Here is a 27,937-nt window from a genome sequence, read left to right on the forward strand (position 1 = left end):
GATGCGCACACCGTGAGAGAGGGAGACGAGAGAATGAATGAAGTCACGACGAGCAGAACTTCAGTACCCAGAGTCCTCCAGAAGAGGAAAAAAATCTAGACACAAGAATCTACGGAGGCCCGGATGCCCCGGTCGACAAGGCACGTCTACAGCTCTCTCTGACTAGATTCCTCCGAGTTGGTTTGCAGAGGGCGAGAAACGGCGCAGAACGGCGCTCATTCCAATTTCTCGCGCTCGCTGCACTCCCGGGGCGCTCCTGTGACAAACTGCGGTACCCTGTTACTACAATTTCAGTTTTTTATCCGCCGTGGTGACAACAACACGCGAGTTTTCCCTTGTTCTCCCTGCAAATATTTTTTTGTGCATTTTTTTGTTTTCTTTTTCTTTTTTTAAAAACCAGATGCTGAACAGCCTGTTTGGCGTCGCAAGACAGAAGAGGACCGAGATGACCAAAACCTCCGACATTCATACATAGTTGTTGGTTTTTCTTTTTTTTTTTTTTTTCACACAGACTCTTCTGCTTTTAGGATGTTGCATGACACCGAACGGTCTGTGATCCAGTCGTGAGGAGCGCAGCACCACAGCTGCAGCAGCGGAGCTCGGCGCCTCCCGGTGAGTGCGCGCGTCTGGCTTCACAGCCAAAATTTGCATAGTCTTCCCCTGCGCCGCGCCGCATTTCACGAGGGTTTGTGTTTTCTATTGAAGGAATTTTTATTAACCTCATCGCTGCCATTCATTGAGCTCGCGATAGGTCACTCGCATTCACACACACGAGCGCGCACACACACACGCACACACACTCTCCATAGGTACGCTCACCTACATTCAGACATGTTACTAGATGTAAATTGTCATTATTAAATATCACAGACACATGTATAATTCTGTTGAATAACACGTGTGTGCGATAGACTTTTTATGTAAGAATTTATCTACACAAGAATATATCGTCCGAAGGGAAACTGACCGCTTGGCATGTATATATTGTGTAACAGAGCAAACATAAATGTAGTGCCCACTGACTATGGAATACTGATGAGTGATCATAAGTGGCTGTTGACTGACGGCATGTATGAGCGTCTGATGCGTTGGGTGATTATTATGGGGAGACGACAGCAGCCTTACGCGCCTGCCTGGAGCTCGCCAGTGACTGCACTTTTGATTAGTCCGACTAATTATTCAGCCTCGGTCTGTCTTTTTTTAATTTCAAAGTAGTTTACTGGCATGATTGTTTAGCATGCAGTGCCAAAGCATCAATACACAAAAGAAAAAAAAAGACAGAATATTTCTAAATATATTTTAACTGTCGTAAAATAACATAAAATGCCAGACATGTTAATAAATATATAAAAATATACACTAAAATAAAATAAAATAAAACTACGCAGCATTGTCGTAACATGCCAATTAGGTGTTTCGTTTTATTTATTTTTTTTTAAACTAATGTCCTCCACTGTTTGATAGTGGGCAATGATGAGCAATGCAGTGGCGCGTTGGCGCAAGTCTTTCGGCTCTCGCTGTGCGAGCGACGGTGGCGCGAAGATGTTTATGTTGTGACAGGCGCGATTATTCACGCCACACGCTTGGAACGTAACAAAACAGGCGCGTTGCTCTGTCCCAAACACGCACATGGTGGCATTACGCAAACGCGGATATTTCTAAAAACGAGGAAATGTATTACTACATACAGTTTCCTTAGCTATATGATATGTCGTCATGGAGACTGACAGGTAATGAGGTAAACTCACGCGTGAGGACGCATTGGAAGTGTACATTATGTAGCCTAAATGAGTTAGCAAATGTGTTTTCATGGAGTATTTTGTCTAAAGGGAAACACTGGGTTGAATAGGGAGTGGGGGGGGACTGTCTGTGCATGTGTTACTGTGTCCACCTGTCAGAGAGTGTTGGCTAGTCTTATAGCTCTGGTCTCCATGGCAACCTTTATTCTGTAAAGGAAGCTTGGTTTCCCACAACAGCTGGAAACCTCTGATTGGCAGAGCTGAGAGACATAGCATTGGCTCAAGCTGACCTTGGCCACAGCTAGTATATCGCACCCTGCACATACTTAGCACGAAAACACAGCTTCGCTCTCTTCCGTCTACTTTTTCATTCCCTGCTGGCTGGCTGGAGCTGGTTTTTTGGAGAGATTTTCACCTCTGACCTCGGTTCCTCAGTCTAGGGAGAAAGGGGGGAGGCATTCGGTTGCAGGCTGCTAAGTTTATCCGCATCACTATGTGTGTGTGTGTGTGAGAGAGACAAAGACACGGAGAACTTGTGAGCATGATGGAGTTCGTGCGAGAGAAGGTGAGAGCGGGTATCTAGGGGTTCTGTATACCTGGCTGGTTTCTGTGTCTCTCAGTAACGAGCCAACTCTAACAAGAGACAGAACCAGCTCAATTATTAAAGAGTGAGAAAGAAGGGAGGGGAGAAAAAAACAGAGAGAGAAGAGAAGCAGCGGTAGACTGAGAAACACATATACATCACATAAACAACAGCTCGTGCATGCTGTGAGATACACAGATACACGACAGAAGCTCATAACGTCCGCCGGAAACGAGCCTGGCGCATCTTTACGTTTTCCAGTTTTAAAACTCATCCATTAGGAGCTTTTATGGAAGCCTATGGTTTTGAAAGAATATCACTAACTGGATAGTTACTGTGAGACGTCACTGAAATAATGCAACTCATGCATTTTTACATTTATGATATTGTTGAACGTACATCAGCTGATACTGAGAATATGCATTCTTTCCTGACATATGTCGTTCTCTCTCGCTTTCTCTATTCTCCCTCTCTCTCTCTCTTTCTCTCGCTCTTCCTTTCTCTCTTTCAGGTAACAAACTGCCTGGCTAAAGATTGCCATGGAAACATGCAGTTTGAGAGTGAGATGAGAAATGATTGAGAGAATCAATGTCTAAGGTAAGTGTGGGTTTTCATTCCATACATCATTTAGGTCACACCGGACAGCCTGTTCACATATGCTCATTGTTTTCAATTATGTAGTCGAAGCACTTCCCATTTCTGTAACTACATGAACGGCGACATTGATTTAACATGGCTTTTTGTATATGTTCATGCGCTTTCATAAAGAAAAGTGAATGAGGCATGTTGGAGACCCGAGCCAATCATGCTTTTCAAACTTTGTCTTTTGATCCTTTGTGCTTATGATTTTAAAACATAAGACATAGACTACACTTTTTTATTCATTCCAAATTTTGCTAATCACATTCAGTTTCACAATCATTTTTACTTTATTCGGCTACGTTTTAGTGAAATTGTATACATTTTGCAAAAAGTATAAAAATGATGAAAGCAGAGGAAGCTTTTTTAACAATACCAGTTACTTCAGTGCTATCCGAAATATGGTGATAAGTCTTGCGTCACGGAAGCAAAATCTTTCAGTTGTCATTCAAACTAAGATTTTAGGAGAACAGAGCATATTCCAACTGAAGTATAAAATATACTTTTCTTAATTTTAATGATTTAAAATTATTCATAAAGAGCATAAATGAACAGGGTGTGTTTTGTAAATATGTCTGCAATATAGTCCTGCAAATTTATTAAAGTATATCAGTGTAGCTTTTTGATAGCTGTGCTTTTAATGACACTTTAAATAAAATTTCTTAAATATTTCATAATATCATCAAGTTATCATCAAAATGTATCACTTTCCAATAAAGTGTCATTTGTTAACATTAATTAATGTGTTATTTAACATGAATGAGCAATGAACAATACATTTATTACACTATTTACTATCACAGTGCAATAGCTAATGTTAACACACAACTTTTGATTTTAATAATGCATTAGTAAATGTTGAAATTAATATTAACTAAGATTAATAAATGCTGTAGATGTATTGTTCATTCTTAGTTCATGTTAACTAATGTAGTTAAGTAATGTCAAATAATGAACCTTATTGTAAAGTGTTACCGGTGACACCTTTTAATTAAAAAAAAAACAACTCAGATTTCTTAAATATTTTATAATATCATCAAGTTGGTTGTAAACTTGCTTTATTTGCAAGCAAATAATTCATGACAAACTCCATGTCATAACAGGATCAAATGTATCATTAATGGCTATTTTACCATTAATGCATTATAAATTAAGATATATTCTATTATTATAAATATAATGGTAACACTTTATAATAAGGTGTTATTTGTTAACATTAGTTAATGTATTAACTAACATGAATGAACAATACATTTATTACACTATTTATTCATCTTTGTTAATGTGAGTTAATAAAAATACAGTTGTTCATTGTTCATGTTAGTTTACAGTGCATTAACTAATATTAACAAACAACTTATGATTTTTAAAAAGCGTTAGTAAATGCTGAAATTAACACTAACTGAGATTAACAAATGCTGTAGAAGTATTGTTCATTCTTAGTTCAAGTTAACAAACGTAGTTAACTAACATTAACTAATAAACCTTATTGTAAAGTGTTACCCATGACACTTAATGACACTCAAATTAAAAAAAAAAAAATCTCAAATTTCTTAAATATTTCATAATATCAAGTTGGTTGTAAACTTGCTTGTGAACAGGCAAGTCATTCATGACAAATTCCATGTCATAATCAGTTAAAATGTATTATTTATTAGTTATAAAAAGTTATAAAAATTCTGCAGGTGTCACATTTTTACCATTAATGCACTATAAATTAAGATTCTATTATTATAAATACAATGGTAACACTTTACAATAAGGTGTGATTTGTTAACATTAGTAAATGTTGAAATTAATATTAACTTAGATTAATAAATGCAGCAGAAGTATTGTTCTTTCTTAGTTTTTCTTAATTCTTAATTTTAACTAATGTTAACTAATGAACCTTATTGTGTTACCAATGACACTTGATGACACTCAAATAAAAAAAATCTCAAATTTCTTAAATATTTCATAATATCATCAATTTGGTTGTAAACATTTGTGATAAGTTAAATGTCATAATGATTTAAAATGTATTATTATTAGTTCTAAAACATGTTGCATTTTTACCATTAATGCATTATAAATACAATAAATTCAACTCAACAGTACAAAGAAAAAACAGCCACAAAGTTCTAAATGTCCAGTAGGCTAAATGTAAGGAGGGCAGAACATTCTAAAGAATCAAATTAATCTATTCAGACTTCAGTATCGTGCAGAAAACTGTCCTCCACCTGCTCAGGGGTCCACAGATCATCAATCCTGTCTGCTCAGTTCCCCATTTACAGTACAGTATCTTTCTCAAGAGATTAAGGCATGGTGCTTTTATAATGAAATCATGATTAAAATTGGTCCCAGTGCTAAATTTACATCAGTGACCTCAGCTTTCCCACACACGACTGTGGGTGTTGTTGTGTCAAGCAGCCAGCTTCGAACACCTGTTTGCCCCCCAGGATACTCTTGTAACGCTAGAGACTCAATTTGCTGACCCTAATTGAACTATGCATACTGAAAATAAACAATTCAATCATATATATATATCGATAGATAGATGGCTGAGACTAAATAAACTAATTTGCAGAAGAACTCTTCTAATATTAATAGAATGTATGAAACTGTGATTTAAAAATCATTAAAACAGGATATGAATGCAGTCCCGGGTGATTGATCAGAAGTCTATCTCTCTATCCATCCTGTCTCTTTCTGTCTAATCTTTCGTTCTTTTTCCTATCTCTCCACCTCCTGTCTTTTCCTCACCTTCAGACTGTTGCAGACTCTCTCACCCTCCCCCTGTTTCTCCTTTTCCTGTTCTATCTCTCTCTTGCACTCTCTCTCCCCCTCACTCACTCTTTCTTCTCTCTCTCTCTCTCTCTCTCTCTCTCTGTCTGCTGGAAGTTAATGAGCCCAGCTCCCCCTGGGGAACACACACTTCCTCTGCCAGAGACAGAGGAGAGAGCGAGTGAGATTACACAGTGCAGAGAGAGTGAGCGAGAGAGAGACATAGCAAAAAGTGAGAGATGGTGGGGAAGAGGAGGGGTACTATGGGGAGATAAGGGAGGAAGGAGAAAGAGCGAGCAAGAGAGAGGGAGAAAGAGATAAAGAAACAGAAGAAAGTGAGAGAGTGGGGGAAGAGCAGAGGTACTGAAGGCCGATAAGGGAGAGAGAGAGAGGGAGAGAGAGAGAGAGAGAGTAGGAGGGAGTGGAATTTTCTGGATATGATGATAGAGGGAGTGTACAGCAGAAAGATGGATGAGTGCACTACACACTCCCATCCTGAATGAGAAAAGGAGAGATTTAGACCATGGAAACAGGGAATGAGAGACAGGGATAGCGAGCGAGCGAGAGAATGAGCTGTGCGGGCTAAAAAGAAACAGATGCTTTTGAATAAAGCCCCTGTGAGCGAGAGACCGTGAGTGAGAGAACACATGAAAAAGTCAAGGGAATATCTGCATATGTGCATACTAGTGTGCGAGACGCAGGCGGATAGGATGGGAGAGCGCGTATGTGTGTTTTTGAAGCAGGTCTTAACATGCTGTCAGTGTCTAGAGTTGGAATGTGCACAAGGCGGCCATTGTTGTTTAAACAGCCAGCCAGCAGCCCTTCTCCTTGGCAACGGGCTCTGCAGCAGCGTCTCCCACGGCAACAGTGGAACAGGGGTGCTGGGGGGGGGAGTCAGGAAGTCAGGGCCGCAGTGGAGAGGCCCCTCTACAAAACACTGGCCTCAAGGTCTAACTCAATATGTGTGAGTGTGTGTGCCGTACGCCCATATGTCTCTATGTGTAGGGTGTGTGTGCTGTAAGAGCCGGCGGGCGAGAGAACGGCTGTGCATTAGACACAATCCAGAGAGGGACGTGGGTTAGAGAGGTACGCCAGGTTCCTGTGCGGAGAGACGCACCGGATGAAATGATGGTGTATGTGTGAGCTGATTGGTTGATGAGCTGTTTACTGAATATCAGGCGGAAAGGAGAGATTAGGGCATGGATAAACACAACGTGAGAAGCAGATAAATGTGAGTTTGGATGGAGGTGTGGATGGAGTGAGTGGACAGAGACACAGGTATGTGTTGGGGATGAGAAGAGGTCAAGGTTTTGCTGCTTAGCCCCTGCTGGTAGATGTTGTAATTACACCATCTGGTTATAAAAAGCAGATTTCTCCACCGGCTGCCATACAGAATTAGGCAATATTTTTTGTCAAACAACATGTAAATCATTAATATTTGATTAGATTATGTTAGATGGTTTACTAGTGCCCAATTCTTTCTGAAGGGCTTTCTTTCCCCCATGTCACAGCTTGGATGGTGAGCAACTTGCGTTGAGACTTTTCCAAGTATTTAGGACTACTTGGTTCAAAAAGGATGCATTCTTGCATTTAAATTAAATGTTTTAAAAGAAAAAGAAAAACTGGACTGCAACTCAGTGGAATAAATTGGTCTCAGGACATGTTTTTCAGAATCTGTTTAGTTCGACAGAAAATTCTAAAACACCTCTATTGGAGATGTACGTGTTGCACATTATTTAAAAAATGATGCTGCACATTATTTTGAATATTAAAAAAAGTTGCTACTCGTAGATTGAAACAAAATCTATAAATCAAAATACATCCTAAGGCAAGTTCTTATAAAAACCAGTGCAGGTTTCTTTCTTGTGACTCTCCAACATAAATATCCACAGTTTAAGTGCACATACACTACCAGTCCAAAGTTTTTGAACAGTAATGTTTTTTAAAGAAGTTTCTTTTGCTCACCAAACATTTATTTGATCCAAAGAACAGCATAAACAGTAAAATTTTGAATTACTTTATTTACTATTTAAAATAACTGCTTTATATTTGAATATATTTGCAATTTATTCTTGTGATCAAAGCAGAATTTTCAGCATCATTACTTCAGTCTTCAGTGTCACATGATCTTTCAGAAATCATTCTGATTTACTCTTCTAGAAACATTTTATTATTATTATTATTATTATTATTATTATCAATATTTAAAACAGTTGAGTACATTTTGTTCAGGATTCTTTGATTAATAGAAAGATCCAAAGGTCAGCATTTAATAATAATTTAAATAAAAAGCTTTCATAGCATTATACACTGTACCATTTTTTTTTTTTTTTTTTTTTTTTTTTGGGGGGGGGGGATTTCTATTTCAGATAAATGCTGTTCATTTGAACTTTGTATTAATCAAAGAAAACTGATAGAAAATCTAGCTGTTTTCAATGTAATAATAATAATAAAAGTTTTTGAGCAGCAAATCAGAATATTATAATGGTTTCTGAAGGATCATGTGACTGGAGTAATGATGCTAAAAATTCAGCTTTTAAATCGCAGGAATAAATTTCATTTGAAAATATATATTTAAATAGAAAACAGTTATTTTTAAATAGTAAAAATAATAATGCACAGTAAATGCTGAAATTAACTAAGATTAATAAATGTTGTAGAAGTATTGTTCATTCATAGTTCATGTTAACTAATGTAGTTAATGTTATATAATTATATATATATAATATTAAATTATTATTATTATTAAATTGTTAAATTTAACTTTATTATGTCTTTATATTTGTCCACAGGTTAAAATGCTAAAATGTTAAAATAGTATAGTTTATCAAAATGTACTTGTTTTATTCATGATGTTTGGGAGTTCGTTGTCATTAGATATTTAAAAAAAAAACTTAACTATCTGTCTTGGTCTTTACTCATGTTGTAATGTTCATTCATCTCTATCCATTTTTCTACACTGTAGTAAACCATTTCCTGTGAATGTGTAAGACTGCCAATTTATTTAACCTGCTATATACTCAATTATTATTAAATCAACTATTAATAGTTCTTTTGTGTTTTGATTTTGTACATGGTTTACCTGTATTGTGAATTTTGCACTGTATTGCGTTGTGTTTTATAGTTAACAGAAGTGTATGTAAAATGAAAGAATAATGTCTTTGCAGAAAATTACCTTTTGTTTTTACAGCGTCATTTTAAGGTGTTTATGTTTTAGGTAAATAACTAAAAGAATAACAAAGTTCAGTAAACACTAAAACTATTTGCGCTACAAAGCAGTGTACTTAAGAACACAATAATAAAATAATATGACAAGACAACAAATAATAGTTCGCAACATCAGCAGTGTAATGGACTGTTTTTGTACAACTAAAATAACTGAAAGTGGCTGACACTTGAAGTCTTGCACATTTAAGTTAAAATTGCCCGTTCCTGCTCTTTCTTTGAAGATAAGAAGGCTAGTGAGTGTGTTGTAGTGTTGTTTCTTCTCTCCTAGCTTTCCACTGCTTTCAATTCCTGTTTCCTTCAGCATTTCATTCAGACGTGAAGTGTGAATGACTGGTGCTAAAATGAAGGTACACCATGTGCAGTTTCATCTGCAGATGCTGTACACAGAACAGGAATGCCCTTGTTTCATTTCTGGTACCTCAAATCTCTTCAGATTTAGCTGTTTAGTACTCAACTAGACTAAATGGCCACAATACGCATCCCTAGTATGTGTACCAAACGCGCCGTCTCACTCATTCCTTCTGCCTCTCACTTATAGCTGCTGTTGGATGGATGTTCCCAGCTGGTGCTGCGGTCATATGACCAAGCAGAGGGGCGGGAGGTCAGGATGGTGTAGTCTCTGCTTCTCTTAAAATAACCTAGTAGACAAGCACAAGAAAATAAAGAAAGCAATATGTAAAAAGACAATGAGTAGAAGTAAGATAGGTGCCTGCATGTGGCGTGTGCGTTTTTGGCTGGGCTGAGTGTTGAATGCAGTCTCTGGTGATGAAGATTATAAGGAATTTCCTGCAGCTGGGGACAAGAGGGAGCGTTCGAGTAATAGAAAGTGAAAGAGAAAGAGGGAGCGAGTGAGAAAGGTAGAGGGAGGAGGGGAGGGGACGAGGGAATGCGAGGTTACAGAGAGGGAAGAAGAAGAGATGCGGGAGATATTAAGAATGCAGATGAGAAGGAAGAAGAACAGAGTAGAGGAATGACGGAGACATTGAAAGCAAATGAGGGAAACCAGAAGAAAGACAGTGAGCTGCCTGTAGGAAGCATTTTAAAGGATGCACACAGCTTAATTATGCTTCTCCTGTTATACCTCTGTTCAGCGAATTCTAAGGCAGGATCACGTATCCCGAGTTGAAACGTAAATCCCAGAATGCACGATGATGAGTTCTGCCAAAAAACAGAGAAATGGTGTTTAAAATTTAGATACTAATAAAGTAATTAATACTTATATTCAGAAAGGGTGCGTTAAATTGATTAAAAGTGACAGTAAACCCTAGTGCAAAATAAATATACTAAAATCTATTTGAAATACATTTATTTCATGCTAAGTATATTACAATTACATTTACATGTACTTAAATGGGTCATCGGATGCAAAACTCACTTTTACATGTTGTTTGAACATAAATGTGACCCTGGACCACAAAACCACTCTTAAGTCACTGGGGTATATTTGTAGCAATAGCCAAAAATACATTGTATGGGTCAAAATTATTGATTTTTCTTTTATGCCAAAAAACATTAGGATATTAAGTAAAGATCATGTTTCATGAAGATTTTTTGTAAAATTCCTACTGTAAATATATAAAAACTTAATTTTTGATTAGTAATATGCATTAGTAAGAGCTTTATTTGGACAACTTTAAAGGTGATTTTCTCAATATTTTGATTTTTTTGCACCCTTAGATTCCATATATTAAAATAGTTGTATCTCAGCCAAATATTGTCCTATCGTAACAAACCATACATCAATGGAAAGCTTATTTATTCAGCTTTCAGATGAAAAAATGAGCCTTATGACTGGTTTTGTGGTCCAGGGTCACAAATGTGTGTTGGCAGTGTGTGTACACAACCACCCTATAATGATAAAATTATCTACCCATTGGTGTTTTTTGATAAAAAAATATGCCCCCTTTCAAATCAAGCCATTCTCAGCGTCTTGTCAGTGTGACGTCACAACGACCAAGGTCGCTCCTGCGATTGACATGATTGGCAAGTTGATTGACATGACCGTCTTACCTTAGACCCACCCTGACTGAGCTGTAATAGTCCGACCGCCATTGTGTCAACTCCAGTGCAGAGGAAGACAAGAATGTCTCAGATTGAGCGACTGAGGTGTTTTGCTGTTGGATGTAATAATGAACATAGCAATCATCATTTACTCCCGACATCTGAGTTGCTGAAGGCACAGAGGATTAATGTTACTTTCGTTTTAGAAGGAAATGCGCCCAGCATTTTACATAAATGTGTCTATGTTCATGTGAATCAGTCGTGATCCAGCTTAACCTACAGCAGAAGTGAGTATAAGGGTTTTTTTGCATCTTTAGTTAGCAAGTTTCGCAGCTATATGCAGCTAAAGTAAACAGAACAGCTCATCACCCCACAGTAGAGAGGGACGGGCTGAGCAGAGCTCATTAGCATTTACAGGCAAATGCAACAGAACGGCTCGCTTTAAAAAGGGTGATTTTGACAAGGTAAAAAGGGTTTTTTTTAACACTGAGAAAGTTTAACCAAAGTATGTTATAGACTTCTCATTATGACCCTAAAGAATCATATCAACTTGGAAAATGGATATCTGATGACCCCTTTGATAAAAAATACCCTGCAATTGTACTTTTAGTATACTAAACTGGTATACTTAAAATCTGCTAAATTGAAACAACTAATTTTGTACTAATGCACTTTAATTGTGTGGAGGTACTGCTGAAGTCCAACTAAAGATATAGGCTACTGAAGTATATTTGCAAGTATACTATAGGTACACTTTAAATATTTTGCATTTGAAGACAGATATTATTCAAAGATCATACAGTCCTCATCAATAGTGACATTAAAAGACATTTTAGGCTTAATATTAAGAAATTTGCATTGTGTACAAGTAGTACTACAAACAAAGTTTAATTATAATTTTTCTATCCGTCAGTCTCAAGTGATATGTCAGTAAATATGTTAATAGATTTTAACTAAGTATGAAATAAATGTATTTTAAATATATTACTCTTTTACTAGGGAAGACATTTGTAATGACATGAAAGATTTCTGTTTTAAATAAATGCTGTTCTTTTAAACTTTCTATTCATAAAAAAATCCTGAAAATAATGTGTCGTTGTTTCCAAAAACTACTCCTGTTTTCAATATCGATAAAAGAAATGTTTCTTGAGCTGCAAACTAGCATATTAAAATGATTTCTGATGGATCATCTGACTCTGAAGACTGGAGTAATGATGCTGAAAATCCAGCTTTGCCATCACAGGAATAAATTACATTCTGAAATATATTAAAATAGAAAAAGTTGTTTTATTTTGTAACAATATTTCACAATATAACTGTTTTTACTTGACTTTTTATTTACTTAAATTAATGCAGCCTTGGTGAGCATAACGGATTTTTTCAAAAACATTAAATATCTTACCAGCGCCAAACTTTTGAATAGCATTTTATATTTATGGGTTGTAGAGTATTGCGTTGTTTGAGTTCACTTGCATTGAATTAAACTAAGAGTCACTGTTATGCACTTAACATGCAGAACGGTATTTATATGACACATCGAGTTTCTGCCTAGATGGGATTTCCAAATCAATTACTTATGACAGGGGTTTTCAAATTATAAAATTAAAAGAAAGACAGAGAGAGATTACAAGTTTTTTTTTTTTAGAAAAATACTAAAGACATTAACACATTAATTTTACACACACTTCCTCTTAATCGTTAATTGCATTGTCATTATTTTTTCCTTAAACACTACATAAATGGATGTATACATGAAAACATAAGGTAATACTTTACAATAAGTTTCCATTAGTTAATGTTAATGTATTAACTAACATGAACAAACAATGAACAATACACTAAAGTATTTATTAATCTTTGTTAATGTTAGTTAATGCAAATACAGTCGTTCATGTTAATTCAAAGTGCATCAAATAATGTGAACAAGCACAACTTTTGATTTTAATAATGCATTAGTAAATGCTGAAATAAACATTATCTAGTATTGTTCATTCTTAGGTCATGTTAACTAACTTTAACTAATGTTAACTAATGAACCTTATTGTAAAGTGTCACTAAATTTAGCTGTATTTTAGGAACACAAGAGGATCATCATGTTTTGGGTCCGTGGCACTAAAAAGTTAGTAAACCCCTGACTTATGAGGTTCCAGTTGGGATGCTGACTATGTAGGCACTGAGGCAGCTGACTAGGTTTTGGAACGGAGCTATTGTGTGTGTATGTGTGTGTGTGTGATGACAGCTGTGTTTCTGCAGAGTGTCACTGGAGTGTCTCTGTGGATCTTATGACCCACTTCTACCTCTCTCTTACTCTAACTCTCTCTCTCTGTCTCTCTCTCTTTCTCCTCTATCTCTCATTTCCCTCCTCACCATTGCCTTTTCCTTCCTTCCTTCCTTACCCCAACCACCCCCTCCCCACTCTAAGCTTTCTCCTATATTCTCTCTCACCCTGTCTTGCTCTAACTTTCTCTGTTTCTCTCTCTCTCTTTCTCTGTCACTCGCCCTCACACACTGTCGGGGCTGCTGCCTGTATCTTAGCAACAACTGCACTCTCATTTGAACTGAGTGAGTGCTTTTCCCTAACACACCCACTGACACACAGACACACACTTGTGTAAACACACATACACACACACACACGCAAAAGCACTCCTTTGCACTTCTGTAAACAGACACACTTCCCAGCACAAACACTTGTGCAAACATACTTGCACATCACACTCAGAAAAAAGTTGCATGTGAGATACAGACTAGACAATGCATGTGTCTATGGGTGTGTTTCAAAGTGTTTTTTGGAGTATTTCCAATCACTGCATCAGTCTGGTTTTGTTGTACCTACGTGGTATAATCAATTTCATACAGTTTAGATGAGAACAAGAGCACTTGCACTATATTTAGGATGTATGTATACTTATTTATAGAATTTTTGATTATTTGCACATTCCTGATGAGTTATTTCCCCTTTATGTCTGATGTAATTAGCTTTTTGGTCTTGATTTAGGCTGTGATTGGTTGAAATTTCATAAGATCTAAAATAAATACCATTCTGAGCATTCAGTCTTGTTGCAGGATGAGTCAACACATAATCTTGTTTTGTGCTGTGGTATTTGTTTACAGCATGGCTGATTTTGCCAATGGACAGGTGGGCATCAATGTAGGCTTTCATGTCTGTCATTGGACAGTGAATCTGAAGGCATCTGTGTGATTGGCTAAATGTTACCAGCTGTTTGGATCCCCCTGGGGAGCATTCCAGCAGTTAAAAGGATTGGAGCAATGGAGAAAGAGACAAAACGTGTGTAGAGAACCGAAAAAGCATAAAACTGGAGGAAGGCAAAGAGAGGAAACTGCAGGAAGAGAAGTCAAATACATTCTAATTCAGATACAAAAAAGGTTGAAAGTACAGAAAGGGGTTAAGGGAGGCACGCCCCACAAAATTGGAAATTGAAGGGAATATAATTAATAGCTAGTACAAAAAAGCAAAAACAAATCTGAGATCAAATTGTGTGTAAACTACTCATCTTTCTGAAGTTACACTGTCCAAAAGCGACATCAGCGGATAATGTTTCACAGCTCTCTTTTGTCTTCCTTAAGCTCATTGTTAACAGAGGATTTGTTGATTATAAGAGTGAAAAGATTGTGATTATTATAAAATGTTACTTAGAATAATAAGTAACGACAAAACAAACAACCAAACAAAAAAACCCTCAAGAAATACGTTAATTAAAAGAAGATAACACTTTCCTCAAACCTTTTATGTATAATATGTTATAAATGGTTATTAAAGGGTATAATGCATTATCATTATTAATAATGTGCATTGTAATACATTATATCGTGAAATCATAATGCATAGTGTAACAATGAATTGATGAGTGTTATAATATACTAACTGTGGTTATAACTATTCATGATAGCGCAATGCATTATAAGGTGCATTACAAGGCATAATTAATGCATTAAAACTACTTTCATAATGCATTATACATAAAGGTTTTAAATGAAGTGTTACCTAATAAAAAAACAATCATTTAAAAATAAATTTAGGCATCCCAACATGTATGAAACATGGATATTCATATCGAGATGTAGTAAAAATGGCATCTAACTATTTTTATTAAATTATAAGTGATTTTAATATATACTTTTAAGTGAGTGGATGGCCAAGGTAAAATAAAAATAGAGAAAATGAGCATGTACAATTAAATATTTAATATTTTTAAATTGTAAATGGAAAATCTATAAAATCCGCCAATAACTAATATGGTACAAATATCTTGTCAATCAGTTAAAAAAATTAACAAATTAATTGCACATTTTTCTGAAATTAATCACAATTAATCCAATTTAGGGCTGGGCGATATGGCAAAAAGATAAAATCTTAATTTTTTATTTATTTTTATTTTTTCCAGAACATTTGACAGATTATAATTTTTTTTTATTTTTTTTTTTTTACAATTTTTAATTAGTCAACTTGAACATGTAACTTCTTCTTTAATAACCCTCTAGTTAAAGAACATATTCCAAGTGTATCATACATGATGTAAATGTTAAACAAATCACTTGTTAAATATCTTTGGAGAAAAGATGCATGAACTACAACTACATCTTGTACAAACTTATCTTATACATAATATATGTTAAGAAATAATAATGAGGAAAATGCTTTAAAAAATCTTTAAAGTCATGGTAATTCAAATTCAAAATGACTTAGACTATAACACCAGTAGACTATTAACTATAAATGCCTGTCACCATGATTCAAACATGAAATATCAGAAGTACCGTAGTAGTTCTTCACAGGTTTTTTTATTTGATTGTGCTGCTTTTCCATTGTTTTTTCTATGTAAACATGGACATGTTTGACTGTTGCACTCGTGTCTCTTGCAACGGCATTAAAAAAATGTAGCGCTCAAGTTAAAAAAAAGTGCACTCCCATCTTTTTGCATGTTTTTCCTATTCCACTGGCCACAAAAGCGCGTATTGGCAGTGTCTAATTCTAACGTTTGGTAATATTGCTATTCAAAATCGCAATTTCTCAATTTCCAAAAAATAATATCATGACAAAACATTAAATTTAAATTAATCAATAAAATCTGAAAAATCACCCAGCCCTAATCCCACCTAACATTAAAGTTTTTAAATATACTTTAATATTGAAATAATTTCATATTCAATCTTCAAATTAATGTAGAAACAATATAAAGACAGTGTAATTTTTATATTTGTTTAATGGCATTTTTATGTATGGCTGAAGGTGAGTGACACTGATCCAAAATTACTGATGTCTCTAGGAAATTCTTTTTTTTCTAACATGTAACTGTTGACTATAGCCATTCAACATTACAGTATAATTGATAGCTATCAATTTTAACCTTTGTTAGACTTTTACAAATAACACATTCTAATTTAACAGTCTTCACATAAACCCATTATAATAAATTTAATATTTACCTGTGCCCTTCAGCAAGTATGAAATATACAGAAATTGAATAAAGTTATCAGACAAACTAATTCTAAATTAAATACTGATTAATTTTTTGTTCTTTGATTAATAGACATCCCAGAAGCTGGGTTATTACGTTATTTGGGTGCTATTACTTTAACCCTTTGTTACTGTCACTCCCTATCTTAAACATAGACATAAAAATGCACTATCCAAAGTTAAATTTTTATAATTCATGAAAGAAAACATTTTGTAATATGATTTTGATGTATAGTTTACATGGTAATGCATGTCTAATTTTAAAATGGTTTTCAAAGGATGAATTTTGAGATTTTAAGTTTTCAGTTGATACATTTCTTAAGAGTTATATTGCGTGATAGGGAAAAAGACAACGAAGAAAGTCTTTTTGTGACAAAGGTCAGAACTCATGTTATGATGTAGATTTTTGAGGTGCACTCTTGTCGTAAATTAATCTATTACTTTTCCTACATAATTTGTAACACAAAAGAGTGGTAAAATATTTATTTAGGAGTCTTAGACCATCCCAATGATATATATAGTTTGTCATGATTAGATTAAGATTTATTTGTAAAATGGTGAAGTAAACTTGTACAAGTTTATCTGACACGCATGATCGTAGTTTCATTTATGCTTTAATATGAAATGATATAGAAAACTGCTGGTGCATTTGTGTGTGCAGTTGAAGAGCACATGGCTAAACGTTGAAAAGATAAACAATTCTTGTAAAGAAAAAAGAGACAGAAGCAGCAGTTGTGAGTGGGTTGGCCAACCCTAGCCCCGTCCCTGCGTTAACTAATTAATTGCCTGCGTTAACACGCTAATTTTGACAGCACTTAGTTACGTAAAAAAAATTGTGTAAACTTATAAATAGTGTATATTAAAATATACAATTACAAGCAAAATGGTACAAAATGTATTTCTTCATGTTCCATTTATCTTTAACCTGTAAACTGTATAAACATAACTTACATTAATTACTTAAACCCAAGGAGTGCCTTCCTCTGTTCAGTGATCTACCACACGCCACTAGTTTGGAAAGAGTGAAAGCCACATTTAATTAGTACACAAAGCAGACCACTGCTAGCCTCGCTCATGTCTACTCTCTCTCTTTCACACACACTCATCACTGACTTAATCCAGCTCACTAGTCTGTCCTGGCAGGCAAATATGTGATGGTGCCAGAACTGTGAGAGAAGAGTAGGAGAAGCTCCAGACATTCAATCTCTCTCTCTCTCAAACGCTTAGGAGGAGGAATGTGTGTGAATATCTGAGAGACTCTCTGTGAGCGATTCGGTGTGTGCGTGACTGTAATTAAAGTGCTGTTCTGCAGTTGTGCTTGTTCCTGTCTTCTGTGAGACTGATGCTTAATTAATGAGTGGTATTAATTAGAGAAAGAGAAGGAGGGAGAGAGAGAGAAGGAGACAGAAAGCAAATTTAAAGTGTGAGCAAATTAGTGAAATGGAATTTAAGGGTGATCTAAAAGCTATACTGGTTCGTGTGCACCTACCTGTTGACCCTCGGACAACATCATCTACATCTGATTCAAGATGCAGACATATAATACAGGACTGACTGACATGCTAGTTAATTATCTGATTCTCCTTTCTGTTTCTTCACTATATGGACTTGACCCTTGTAGTTGGCATTACAAGTTAAGGGGATAGTTTAATCTAAAATAAAAATTGTCATCATTTATTCACCTTCATGTAGGGTCCTTTGATTTTTTTTACAATGTGGAATCCACGATACAGTCATAAAAATGAAATTTGCTATAAAATGCTTAATATCATGGAATTTGCCAAATTTTGGATGAATAAATCAAAACTAGGTCAGTGCACTTAAATCAAAACACATGTCTGTGAATATCAAGCTGCAAAAATAAAATGTAACTATGAATCCTTCATGTTCTGCGTGCCTCTGTGTGAATGAATGGCGCAGACACACGGTTTCATTTACTACACTCATAATGAAACGCATGAAACTCGCTGTGTTTTTAGCCTCTGCCGACTCAATATATGAATACATGAACACATAAACTTAATCTCTAGAACCGCTCTGAAAGTCACTTCATGAGCATTTTACCGTTTCTTGTGAGAAAGCTGTCATCATATCATACACAAACAGAAACTTAAAGGTCTTCACAGCAACCCGTCAAAATAAAAGTTAGGTTTAACTTGAAGAAACTGTGACAGAAATATATTGCTTTTTATTATTATTATTTTTAATGAATATTTACCAGAATGTATTTTCCGTAAAAATGCATCTGTGAAAAAAAACAGTAAATAAAATAATGTATATATATTTTTTTTTTTTATAAAATCAGTTAATTAGAGATGCGTTCAATTATTTAAATCAAATGAAACCATTAAAATGGAATCCATAAAATTTACGGAAAACACTGAATTTGGTACAAATAAAACATATTTCATAGGGCCTTAAAATGTCATGTCTGTTTAACTTTTAATAAATTGCTGTTAAATTGTGTGTGTTTTGTGATTTAAATTAATTACACATGCTTTTTTATTACATTTTTAATTTAATTATTAAAACAGTCTACAAAAATGTTAACGGAAGAAAAACTGAACCCAGGAAAATTAAAACAGAAACAAAAACAGAATTTGGAAAAAACTGAAACAGATTTGTGTAGTTCCAGATGTGCAAGACGTTCATTGTTTTCCGAAACACAAGAAATAATTTAGGAAAATGTGTGTTTGAAACTTTTTTTATTGTCTGTACATTGAAAGTCAATGAATGAAAGACATACAGGATTGAGATTATATGAGGGCAAGTAAATGATGACAGAATGTTTTGTTTGTTTGTTTGTTTGTTTGATCATGTTTCTAGTTAACAGTTACGTCATGAAACGCACCTTGTCTATGCAAATGATTTGTCCAAATAATCTTTCAGCAAATTGTTGAAATCTTGGCAAGGGAACAAACTGAAACATAAAAGGCCAAATAATTAATTAAACTGTAATTAATTACTATTTTAGTGTATGTTAATAGTAATTAGTTTGTTACTTGAAGTTATTTGATCAAATCATGTAATTCAGGAAATTTTAAGTAAATTTATGATACATTTTATGGATGCAATACAAAATAAAATGCACTGTAAAATAGCTAATACAACCAGTCTTGCAGTCTTGAGTCCTGCTGTGAGTTCTTGTGTGCTGTACAATGAGCATGTAAAATGGATTAGATACCAAGCCAATAGATGCCAAGCATGACAATCGGCAAGTTGATCTTCAAAGACCTTGATGCTCTTGTTTTCAGTGTTCGAATTGGTGTCAAGGAGATTAAGGCCTACAGAGCGGTAGTCAACATCACAGGATGTGGCCGTTAGAGGAAGATTTCACAACAGAATACTTCAAATGGTAGAAAAACGTCTTCAGCTGGCACACAGATTCAAGTTGACCTTCAAACACAGGATTTCACCATCTATCGCAAACCCAATGAAAGGCTAACATGTTTGAAGAGCCAGGTAGACCTCACTGCTGAGCGAGACTTAAGTGCAGGATCGTAGCCAAAACGCGGCTGAACATGTCTTTACAGCAATCCTTGTGATGACCAAATCAGACCATTTTGGTACAGTACATCATCACTATGTTTACTGACAACAAAATGAAGCGTTCAAAGACGAGGAGAGGCAAACACAAGAGAGTCTCATTGATGTTTTGGATTGTTTTGTTGCCGCTGGCACCACGAACATGTGCATGGATTCAAGATGTCAGGCAAAGACTGAAAAATTTTGGAGAGCACTTTTGAAAGAAGTGTCAGAAACTTGGTTTTGAGTGAAGGTCACGGGCCTTCCAGCACACACAAAAAATAATTGTTCTGAAGCAACCGGCAATGTGTTCAGATCTAAATCTCTCTGAAAAACCTGTGAGAAAAGAAAACTGTGAGCAGGCAGTGCTGAAATCTGGGAGAATTAAAGCACAAGAAGATCAGGCCAAACTGGCAATACAGTAGTGTGGGAAGCTTATCCATGGCTCTGAACACTTGATTGCAGCAATTCTGTTTGTGCCACAGAATATTAAGTGTACGGGAGAAATGCTCTTTTGTTTTCTAGGTGGAAGAAATAATTCTGTGTATCGAATGTAAAGTTTCACCAGCACTTGAGGTGAAAATAAAGCACTGTGGATACTAAATACGTTAATTTTTCTAAGCAAAAACGTGAGGTATTATGCGCAAGGGTGTGTTTTTTATGTATATTTGTCTCTGTATCAGTGTCTTCAAGAATGCAAGTGTGGCAGCTTGTTCGGCACCATGTACTGTAGCACATGTTTCTGGTTCGCTCGCTCACTCTCTCTTTCTGCACTTTCCTTATCGTTGCCAGTTAGTAATAAAAACCATGTGGAGCAGACTGAGAGATGGATAGAACTGTATTGTGTGTGAGAGAGTCCAGCCCCTGGACTTACTTACATCACTACAGTGTTTATCACAAATGAAGTGCAATTCTTAAAGGAATAGTTCGTCTAAAATGAAATTCTGTCATCATTTATTCATCCCGATCTCATTTCGATCCTGTGCAACATTGTTCTAAAAGCATGTTGTTGTCTGAATGTCAAAGCTGCTGCTTTCTATTTTAAAGGTTTTATGCACACACAAAAATATTATACAGCGTCAGAATTCTTGGGTTATACAGTACAGCACATGTGTAGGCTGTAGAGTCTTTATTTATTTATTTATTATGGTTTATCCACTTTTATTCTAAGATCTCATTTTCTGTTTCACATGCGGAAAAAAATAACAATAGAGCGTTGGATAAACATGGGTAAATTGTAAAACTGACAACTTTTCTTTTGTTTGAAAAATTTTTGCACGCACTTGTTTATTTTCCTTAATTTTGAAAAATGTGTTTTTTCTCTAAATTTTCCTATTTTACTTTCGCTTCATTCACATGTTCTTTCATCCATCCACCTCTTTCTTCTGGAACTCTGTATCATTCTACATCCCCTTCCTCTTGTCTCTTTGCTGCCCCCTGCTGCCATGTCCCAACTTCTTTGCATCCTAGCCTTTTTCCTGTAGGTTATATTTTTTGTGTACCTCACCAATGTGTTTGGTGTTTTTATGTATATATGTAGGTTTTTGTTAGTGAGAGCTGAATAGTAAACTCGTTTAAACTTTTTTGTATTTAGATATTGAATAGAGTTTTGAAATAAACCATGTTTACTGGCTCAAATTTTCAATCAGTTACAATTTTGACATTTTTGAAATCATTTAGTACACATTTGAAATACATTTAATAATACTTTGCATCAAAATATGTGGAAACTATCACAGTGTCTTTTAAAAACAATGTTAACAAGACATCATGGCACATCACACAATAAAACTGAAAAGTAATCAATTGTGGCGGACAAATATTTGTTCGACATACGCGGTTTTAAATATGTTACATGTTAAGATATAAACATACATTTAACATTAAACATACATTTTGCTTTAAACATTTCTCAACAGTTTCTAGATGATGTTGGTGATTCTCTTAATTTGTAAATTCAGACTTTGCATTGTGGATTTTTAAGTGATTTTTGATTATTGCAAGATATCACAGATGTTAAACTGTGTTTAAGATTTTGCGTGCCTGTTATTTGTTTATTTTTCTGTACTGAAAGTTTACCTAAAATGCTTTAAATAGTCAAATGTAAAGCATATAAGACAGTTGCCTATCCAGTGAGACATATGTCGTATTGCCATAGTGAGGCCTGCAATCTATTGCATTGGAAAGAAAAACTATGTAACCATGGTTACCGTTCCACTCATATTCTATTGCCATGGTTACAACTGTTCTCTAACTGTATCGCCATAGTGACAAGTGTCCTTTCGCCCACAGGGATAACACAAAGCATGGCCACAGCAGCAGACATGGTAAGAACAGCTGCAATTAATTCAATAGCTTTTTCAACTATGTTGTACAGTAATTGCTTGCATTCCTCAGCAGTAAGTAAATATGAACATATCTTTTGTTTTGTCTCCTTTCGCCTTGGAAATAACCTGTCGTCTGCACTCCTGAAAACTGGGAATCCCAAGACTGTGTGAAGCCTGATGGTCCAAATCATTCTGGGCAAGAATAACAGAGAGAGGAAAGAGATGAAACAACCTACCAGCTAAACTGGACTCAGCTCACAGTGAAACTTAACACGGAACCATCACTGACACACATATATATATAAATACGAAGATCCTGATCTGCAATTTTGGGGGTAATGAGCCGTCTGTCAGGTCGCTTGCGCTCTGGAGGTGTTCGTTTGACTTGTGAGGCACTGGCTGACAAGGACTGCAGTGATGATGAAGGCCCCTCTTTATGGGAGGGGGATGAAGAGCCTGGGGGCACATCTGTAGGACCCACTGATTCTAATCCAGCCAGCTCACTACATTACAGCTTTTATTCGCCTCCTTCTTTAGCTAATGGTCTGCGGAACCATGAGGAGCAACTTCGACGTAGAGCAAGGAGACGTAGGCAGACAGATTATGTGGAGCAAATACACACACAAGAACAAATGCTCATGCAGCAAACCACACAACCACAGATGCACACAACACAACACTCACATTCGCTCACACAGTCGAGCACACACCTGCAGCCTCATACCCACATTCCAATGGATACACATATGTGGATGGACACAAACACGCTAACACACAAGTGCACACAGAAAGACATGTGCACGCCTACAGACACTGGCTCCTCACTTATGGAGCAGGACCCCTCCCTTATTCCAGAAGACCTGTCTTTACCGTCTAAGACTGACACACTTAATGTACATGTTCAGTCGGCCCCTTTGTTGCACACCACCCTTCCCCCAAACAATGTGACACCTCCTCAATACAACCCTTCCACTTTACCCAAGGAAGAGGCAGAAAACAATTCAACATGTAAGCCAGAAATGGATCACACCAGCGACCTAGACCAAATTCGTATAACAGGCCAAGCCAGTGTCATGACCTCTGTGGAGGCTGAAAGGAAGTATACCCTGCGGAGCTCTGGCCGGCCACGTTTCCCCTGCCATCTTCGTAAATCATCCCGTTTACGTAGAGCTGCTGAGGAAAACATGTTCAAAAGAGAAATGGACCAGAAGGATGAAGAAGAGGAGGAGAATACAATCTGGAGAACAGAGGACATAAGGCCAATGGAGGAGCATCCCCCAGAGGTGTGTGATGCTGGCTCATCATTTGAGGTTTTACCATTGCCAACTATATCAGCAGATGTTACACCAAATCATAGCATGAGAACATCAGAAGGAGAGGGCATTGTTACTCACCACTCAGTTAGAGGGAGGCGACAGGGACGTTATTTAGGTGTGAGGAGGATTGTCGTAAAAGTAGCCAGAATACCTGTTCACATGAGCCGACGACAGAAAAGCTACAAGATCTCATCCCTGGAGCCAGTGAGTGCTGGACCCCGTGGAGAAGGAGTCACAACAGGAGAGGGACCCGAGGGGGGTGTAGGAGGGGAGCCAGGACCTAATGTTTCAAGAGAGCCCACCGCACTACTCCGCATGAAGAACAATGGAAAGAGTGTGATGGTGATGTTTCCACCGGGAGAGCTTCCTGTAATCTTGAAGCGACGCAGGGGACGCCCTCCTAAACAGGCATTACCAGGACAACCTGACTTGCATGAGACCAGAGTAGGAGCAGCCAATGCCGCAGAGCCAAAAAAAATTCGGAGGCGGCGAACGGTAAAGCTACCGTCTCCACAGCCCTCTTATGTTAACGATACCAATGATGTTAAAGTAGAATATGCAGATGTCCTCTCCAAACTGGCCTTTTTGAACAGACAACCTCCCAGCACAGGCCGTTGCTCTCCCCCACGCTGCTGGACCCCAACAGAGCCTGAAACTTTCCACATACCACCAGAAAATCCATCCCTGTCCACTCTTTTGCACCGCCTCACAGGATTCCGCAGGAGAGGTGGTCGTGCAGGCTGTATGGGGAGTAGAGGAGGGGGAGCAGCTGGATCCTCTGATTCCTTTAAGAGGTCATTCAGTGACTTCTTTGAAACAATTGGCAAGAAGCGGAAGGTCCCTTCATCTGAACCAGGAACTCCTCGAAAAAGAGGCAAGGGTGCTGCTGGGGGAATAAATAGGGCAGCTTTAGGTGATTCTCCACAAGGTGAGAAGGTTAGAAAGCGCCGATCACGAAAGAATGGGGCTTTAAAAAATGGTCCAGGTGCACAAGAGCAAGACTGGCAAAATGAGAATAGCAGTTGGATGGGGAAAGGTGACAGAGATATTTCTGAGAAAGCAAGCAGTTATCAGAGCCCTTGCTCCCCTCGTGGAAGTTTTCAAAGCAGTGAGGCTAGTAAGGGGGGTATGTACCACAGCCCAGGTATGAGAGGGGTAGGCAGTGGAGAAGAGTCTCAGGGTTTGTTTGCAGGATATTTTCGCTCTCTTCTTGATTCTGATGACTCGTCTGACCTGCTAGACATCTCCATGTCCAGCCCCGCTGGACGCCAGGAAGGTCGTAAGCTCACCCCAGGATATGAAGGTGGCAGCCCTGGTGCAGCCCATCGTTGGTCTCCTGCCTTTCCTAAAAGAAGTCCTAAAGGCGCAGCGTGTCTTGGGGAAGGGACGCAATTACCCTCACCCCAAACTCAAGGCAGCTCGACCACTAAACCCTCATATTCATACAGTGTCTCACAGACTTCTCCCACCCCTTCCTTCCCTAAATCCCCTGCACTCTTGCTTTCCCGTTCACCCAGCTCTCCACATCCATCTGGAGGTTATCCTCAATATCCACCAAGTTATAGCGCTGGGGTTCCTCAAGGAGGAAGCATTTACCCCCTCCCTCAACAGCAGCAACAACAGCAGCAAAGGCCAAGTGACTGTAGCTTTACATATGGCACAAAAACTCCCTCTGTTCCCTCTGCACAGTGTCAGATGAGTTATTCCAACTACCAGGGTTCTGCCAAGCGCAATTATAGTGGATATCCAGGCCCACCCCATTCAGCCATACAGCGAGGGGAATCTGGCCCAACCTCACCAGGTGGAAGTTATATGTCATTGTCAAAGTCTAGCCCCTATTCCTTATCCTCTTCTCCGCCTGAGGGTTGCAGACAGTACACCTCTACAGCTCAGTGGGGATACAGACAAGGGGGAAATAACTGGGCTGGTGATGCATATGGTACTCATCAGTTTCATGGTTACTCTGACTATGGGGTAGCTGGAACTGGATCAGAATCCAAAGACATTCTGGACATCTCAAACTACACACCCCAAAAAGCCAAACAGCGCCCTTGCCCTGACACTCTCTCTGAATCCTCCTCAGATTCTTCTCACACTGGTGGAGGAGGGATGGGTGTTGTGGGGGGAGCATTTCGCCCAAGGGATGTTCCTATGCCTGAGGGTCAGTCTAGCCTTTCAAGCCTGGAGAAGCTAATGCTTGACTGGAATGAGAATTCAGCAGGCCCTTCTTACAACTGGAGTCAGAATGTACTATTCCAAGGGGGGGCGAAACCAGGTCGTGGGCGAAGGAAAAAGTCAGAGACACACAATGAGAAGGAAGCATGCTCTGTTCCCCCAGGATCACCTGCCAGCCCCCCTATGCAAGGGGGAGGGCCAAAACGTAGTGCTACAGGTGGTAGACAGCCGAGAGGAGGCAGGGGAGGCAGGGGAGGATTCTCTCCTTGCCAAAGAGATCGTCCACCACAGCCAAAAACCAAATCTCAAAAGCCTTCAGCCCCATCAGGGTCAGGGCAGATGGGTTCAGGGGGTGTATACCAGGAAGCACTGGACTACTACAGTGGAGACAGTAGTAGCCTGTCACCTCTCAGCCATGCTCCAGAGTCCTGTGAATACCCCTCTCCGTATTCTGTCCACACTTCTACTCCCTCCTCAGATGAGAGATTTGCTCATGTCTACCCTCCAGACTCTGCCTCTGTATCCCCCAGTTTATCAAATCAGTCAGATGCCCTAAAGCAGTACCCTAAGCCTGGTCCTCCCTCACAGACTTACGGGCATGCTGCCAGGACTTTTAGCCCAACCCTCTCGCCAACCCCTCGCCTCTTGCCACAGTGTGGTTCTGCCATGAGTCCGCATCGGGTCCCAAAAGACCAGTTCTCCCAGTATGATTCCCCCAGTTACAGTGGCTCTCCCTGCTGGTATGGGCAAGGAGGAAGTGTTGCTAGCAGCCCCCAAAACTATGAGGAACAGCGACCACAAGCAGTCTCTTTGCCCTCCCACAAACGGGACATGTCACTGATGGTCTCTGGGATGAGAGTTCCATCCCATTCGTCCTACCCTTCCCCTTTACAAAGAGGTCCGTCCATGTCAACTTCATGTGTGAGTGGGACTCTGGACTCTTCCCCTCAGCATGAAGAGATGGGTTACCATGGTAACTTGGACAGCTATGCACCCGTTGGACACCGTTATGCACCCCAGACAGCCCGGGGAGGGGTACTCTGCCAGCTTCTTGACCAGCCTAGCGAAGAAGGCTTCACCGTCACCAGCCTGTAGTTGGAATTACCTTGGCATCCCTAAAGAGGTAAGATATTAATTCTGTGAAATGGTTCAGATGATTGCATTATGACATTGCTCAAGTAGATACTCGAATGCTGCCACAAACTATATTGTGATATAGGTTTTTGTCATTATGCATTGAGGCTAATCCTAACCCTCATTTGACTATTCTTTTTTTCTCTTCTTTTCTCGACAGATGAAATGGACAGTACCCTTTTCATATTTTTAATCTTTTTTAAAGGATAAGCTTTGGAAGACACTTACTGAGTTAGACTGAAGAGTTTCAGAGCTATGGACTAAATAAAGACTTCTCCAGCAGTGACAATCAAGATCCAAATCCATACACGTGGACACACACAGAAACACATGCACGAACACAAGCATACTTATGTGATCACAAAACATTCACGTTCTTGCATAGACTTTTCATACGCTGACTTGCAACCGCAAATGCACGCACAAAAAGACAGTCTTGCAAACTAATATTGCTATACAGCTTGGGCTAGGGACTTATTTAACAAAGAATGGACACTGCTAGTATCACGAAGAAACCAATTTGATAAAATGCAGGAACAACCTTGTCCCTTTCTTTCAGTGCAACTGTGCAAATGTGATTCACACATACCCACATTTCAGTGATGCCCAAAAATGAAACCAATGTGAGAGACCACACAAAAGGTTTTTGTCTACATCCTGATCTTGCTCCCTCTTTCTGTCTGTTTTAGTCTCAAAAGCTCCTCTGATTTTGTCACTGGGGAGATTACTTAATCCTAAAGGTCGGTCCACTCCTTCAGCATCTATAAATGGTGACTGCACAAACTCTGCCCTCTTCTTACTTTTAAGTTCAACATTTAAAAAAAAAAAAAACAGCATTTGTACATAAGCTACTCAAATGGTTCCATCACTTGAGGAGCTCACTGCTATGAAAACAACCGTATCTCAGAGTCCTGCTGAAAGAGACATGTTAAAGCAGTAATGTCATGACAGTGTTTTGGAACTGCTGTAAGGACACATGAGGGAAATACCAGTTTTATGTGGCTTTAAATTGTTCAGCTTGGGTTTGT

At 37.9% G+C, this 27,937-nt stretch overlaps 1 protein-coding gene across 2 annotated transcripts; it reads left to right on the plus strand.

Annotated features, from left to right (window-relative positions):
• ahdc1 (AT hook, DNA binding motif, containing 1) lies at nucleotides 1-27,748 on the plus strand. 2 transcript variants are annotated; one of them, XM_051137431.1, is made up of 5 exons: nucleotides 1-612; nucleotides 2,834-2,919; nucleotides 22,250-22,284; nucleotides 22,447-26,898; nucleotides 27,070-27,748. In XM_051137431.1, the coding sequence occupies exon 4, from the start codon at nucleotides 22,623-22,625 to the stop codon at nucleotides 26,868-26,870; it is 4,248 nt and encodes a 1,415-aa protein (XP_050993388.1). In that variant the 5' UTR covers nucleotides 1-612; nucleotides 2,834-2,919; nucleotides 22,250-22,284; nucleotides 22,447-22,622; the 3' UTR covers nucleotides 26,871-26,898; nucleotides 27,070-27,748. The 2 variants fall into 2 exon arrangements, with proteins under 2 accessions (XP_050993388.1, XP_050993389.1); XM_051137432.1 differs by lacking the exon at nucleotides 1-612 and adding an exon at nucleotides 2,257-2,304.
• The last annotated feature ends 189 nt before the right edge of the window (nucleotides 27,749-27,937 follow it).

Source organism: Labeo rohita, chromosome 19 (assembly GCF_022985175.1).
Source record: "Labeo rohita strain BAU-BD-2019 chromosome 19, IGBB_LRoh.1.0, whole genome shotgun sequence".
Classification (NCBI taxonomy): domain Eukaryota; kingdom Metazoa; phylum Chordata; class Actinopteri; order Cypriniformes; family Cyprinidae; genus Labeo; species Labeo rohita.

Coding starts and splice junctions, on each gene's coding strand:
- ahdc1 (XM_051137431.1), top strand. CDS start 22,623: ATGAGCCGTCTGTCAGGTCGCTTGCGCTCTGGAGGTGTTCGTTTGACT.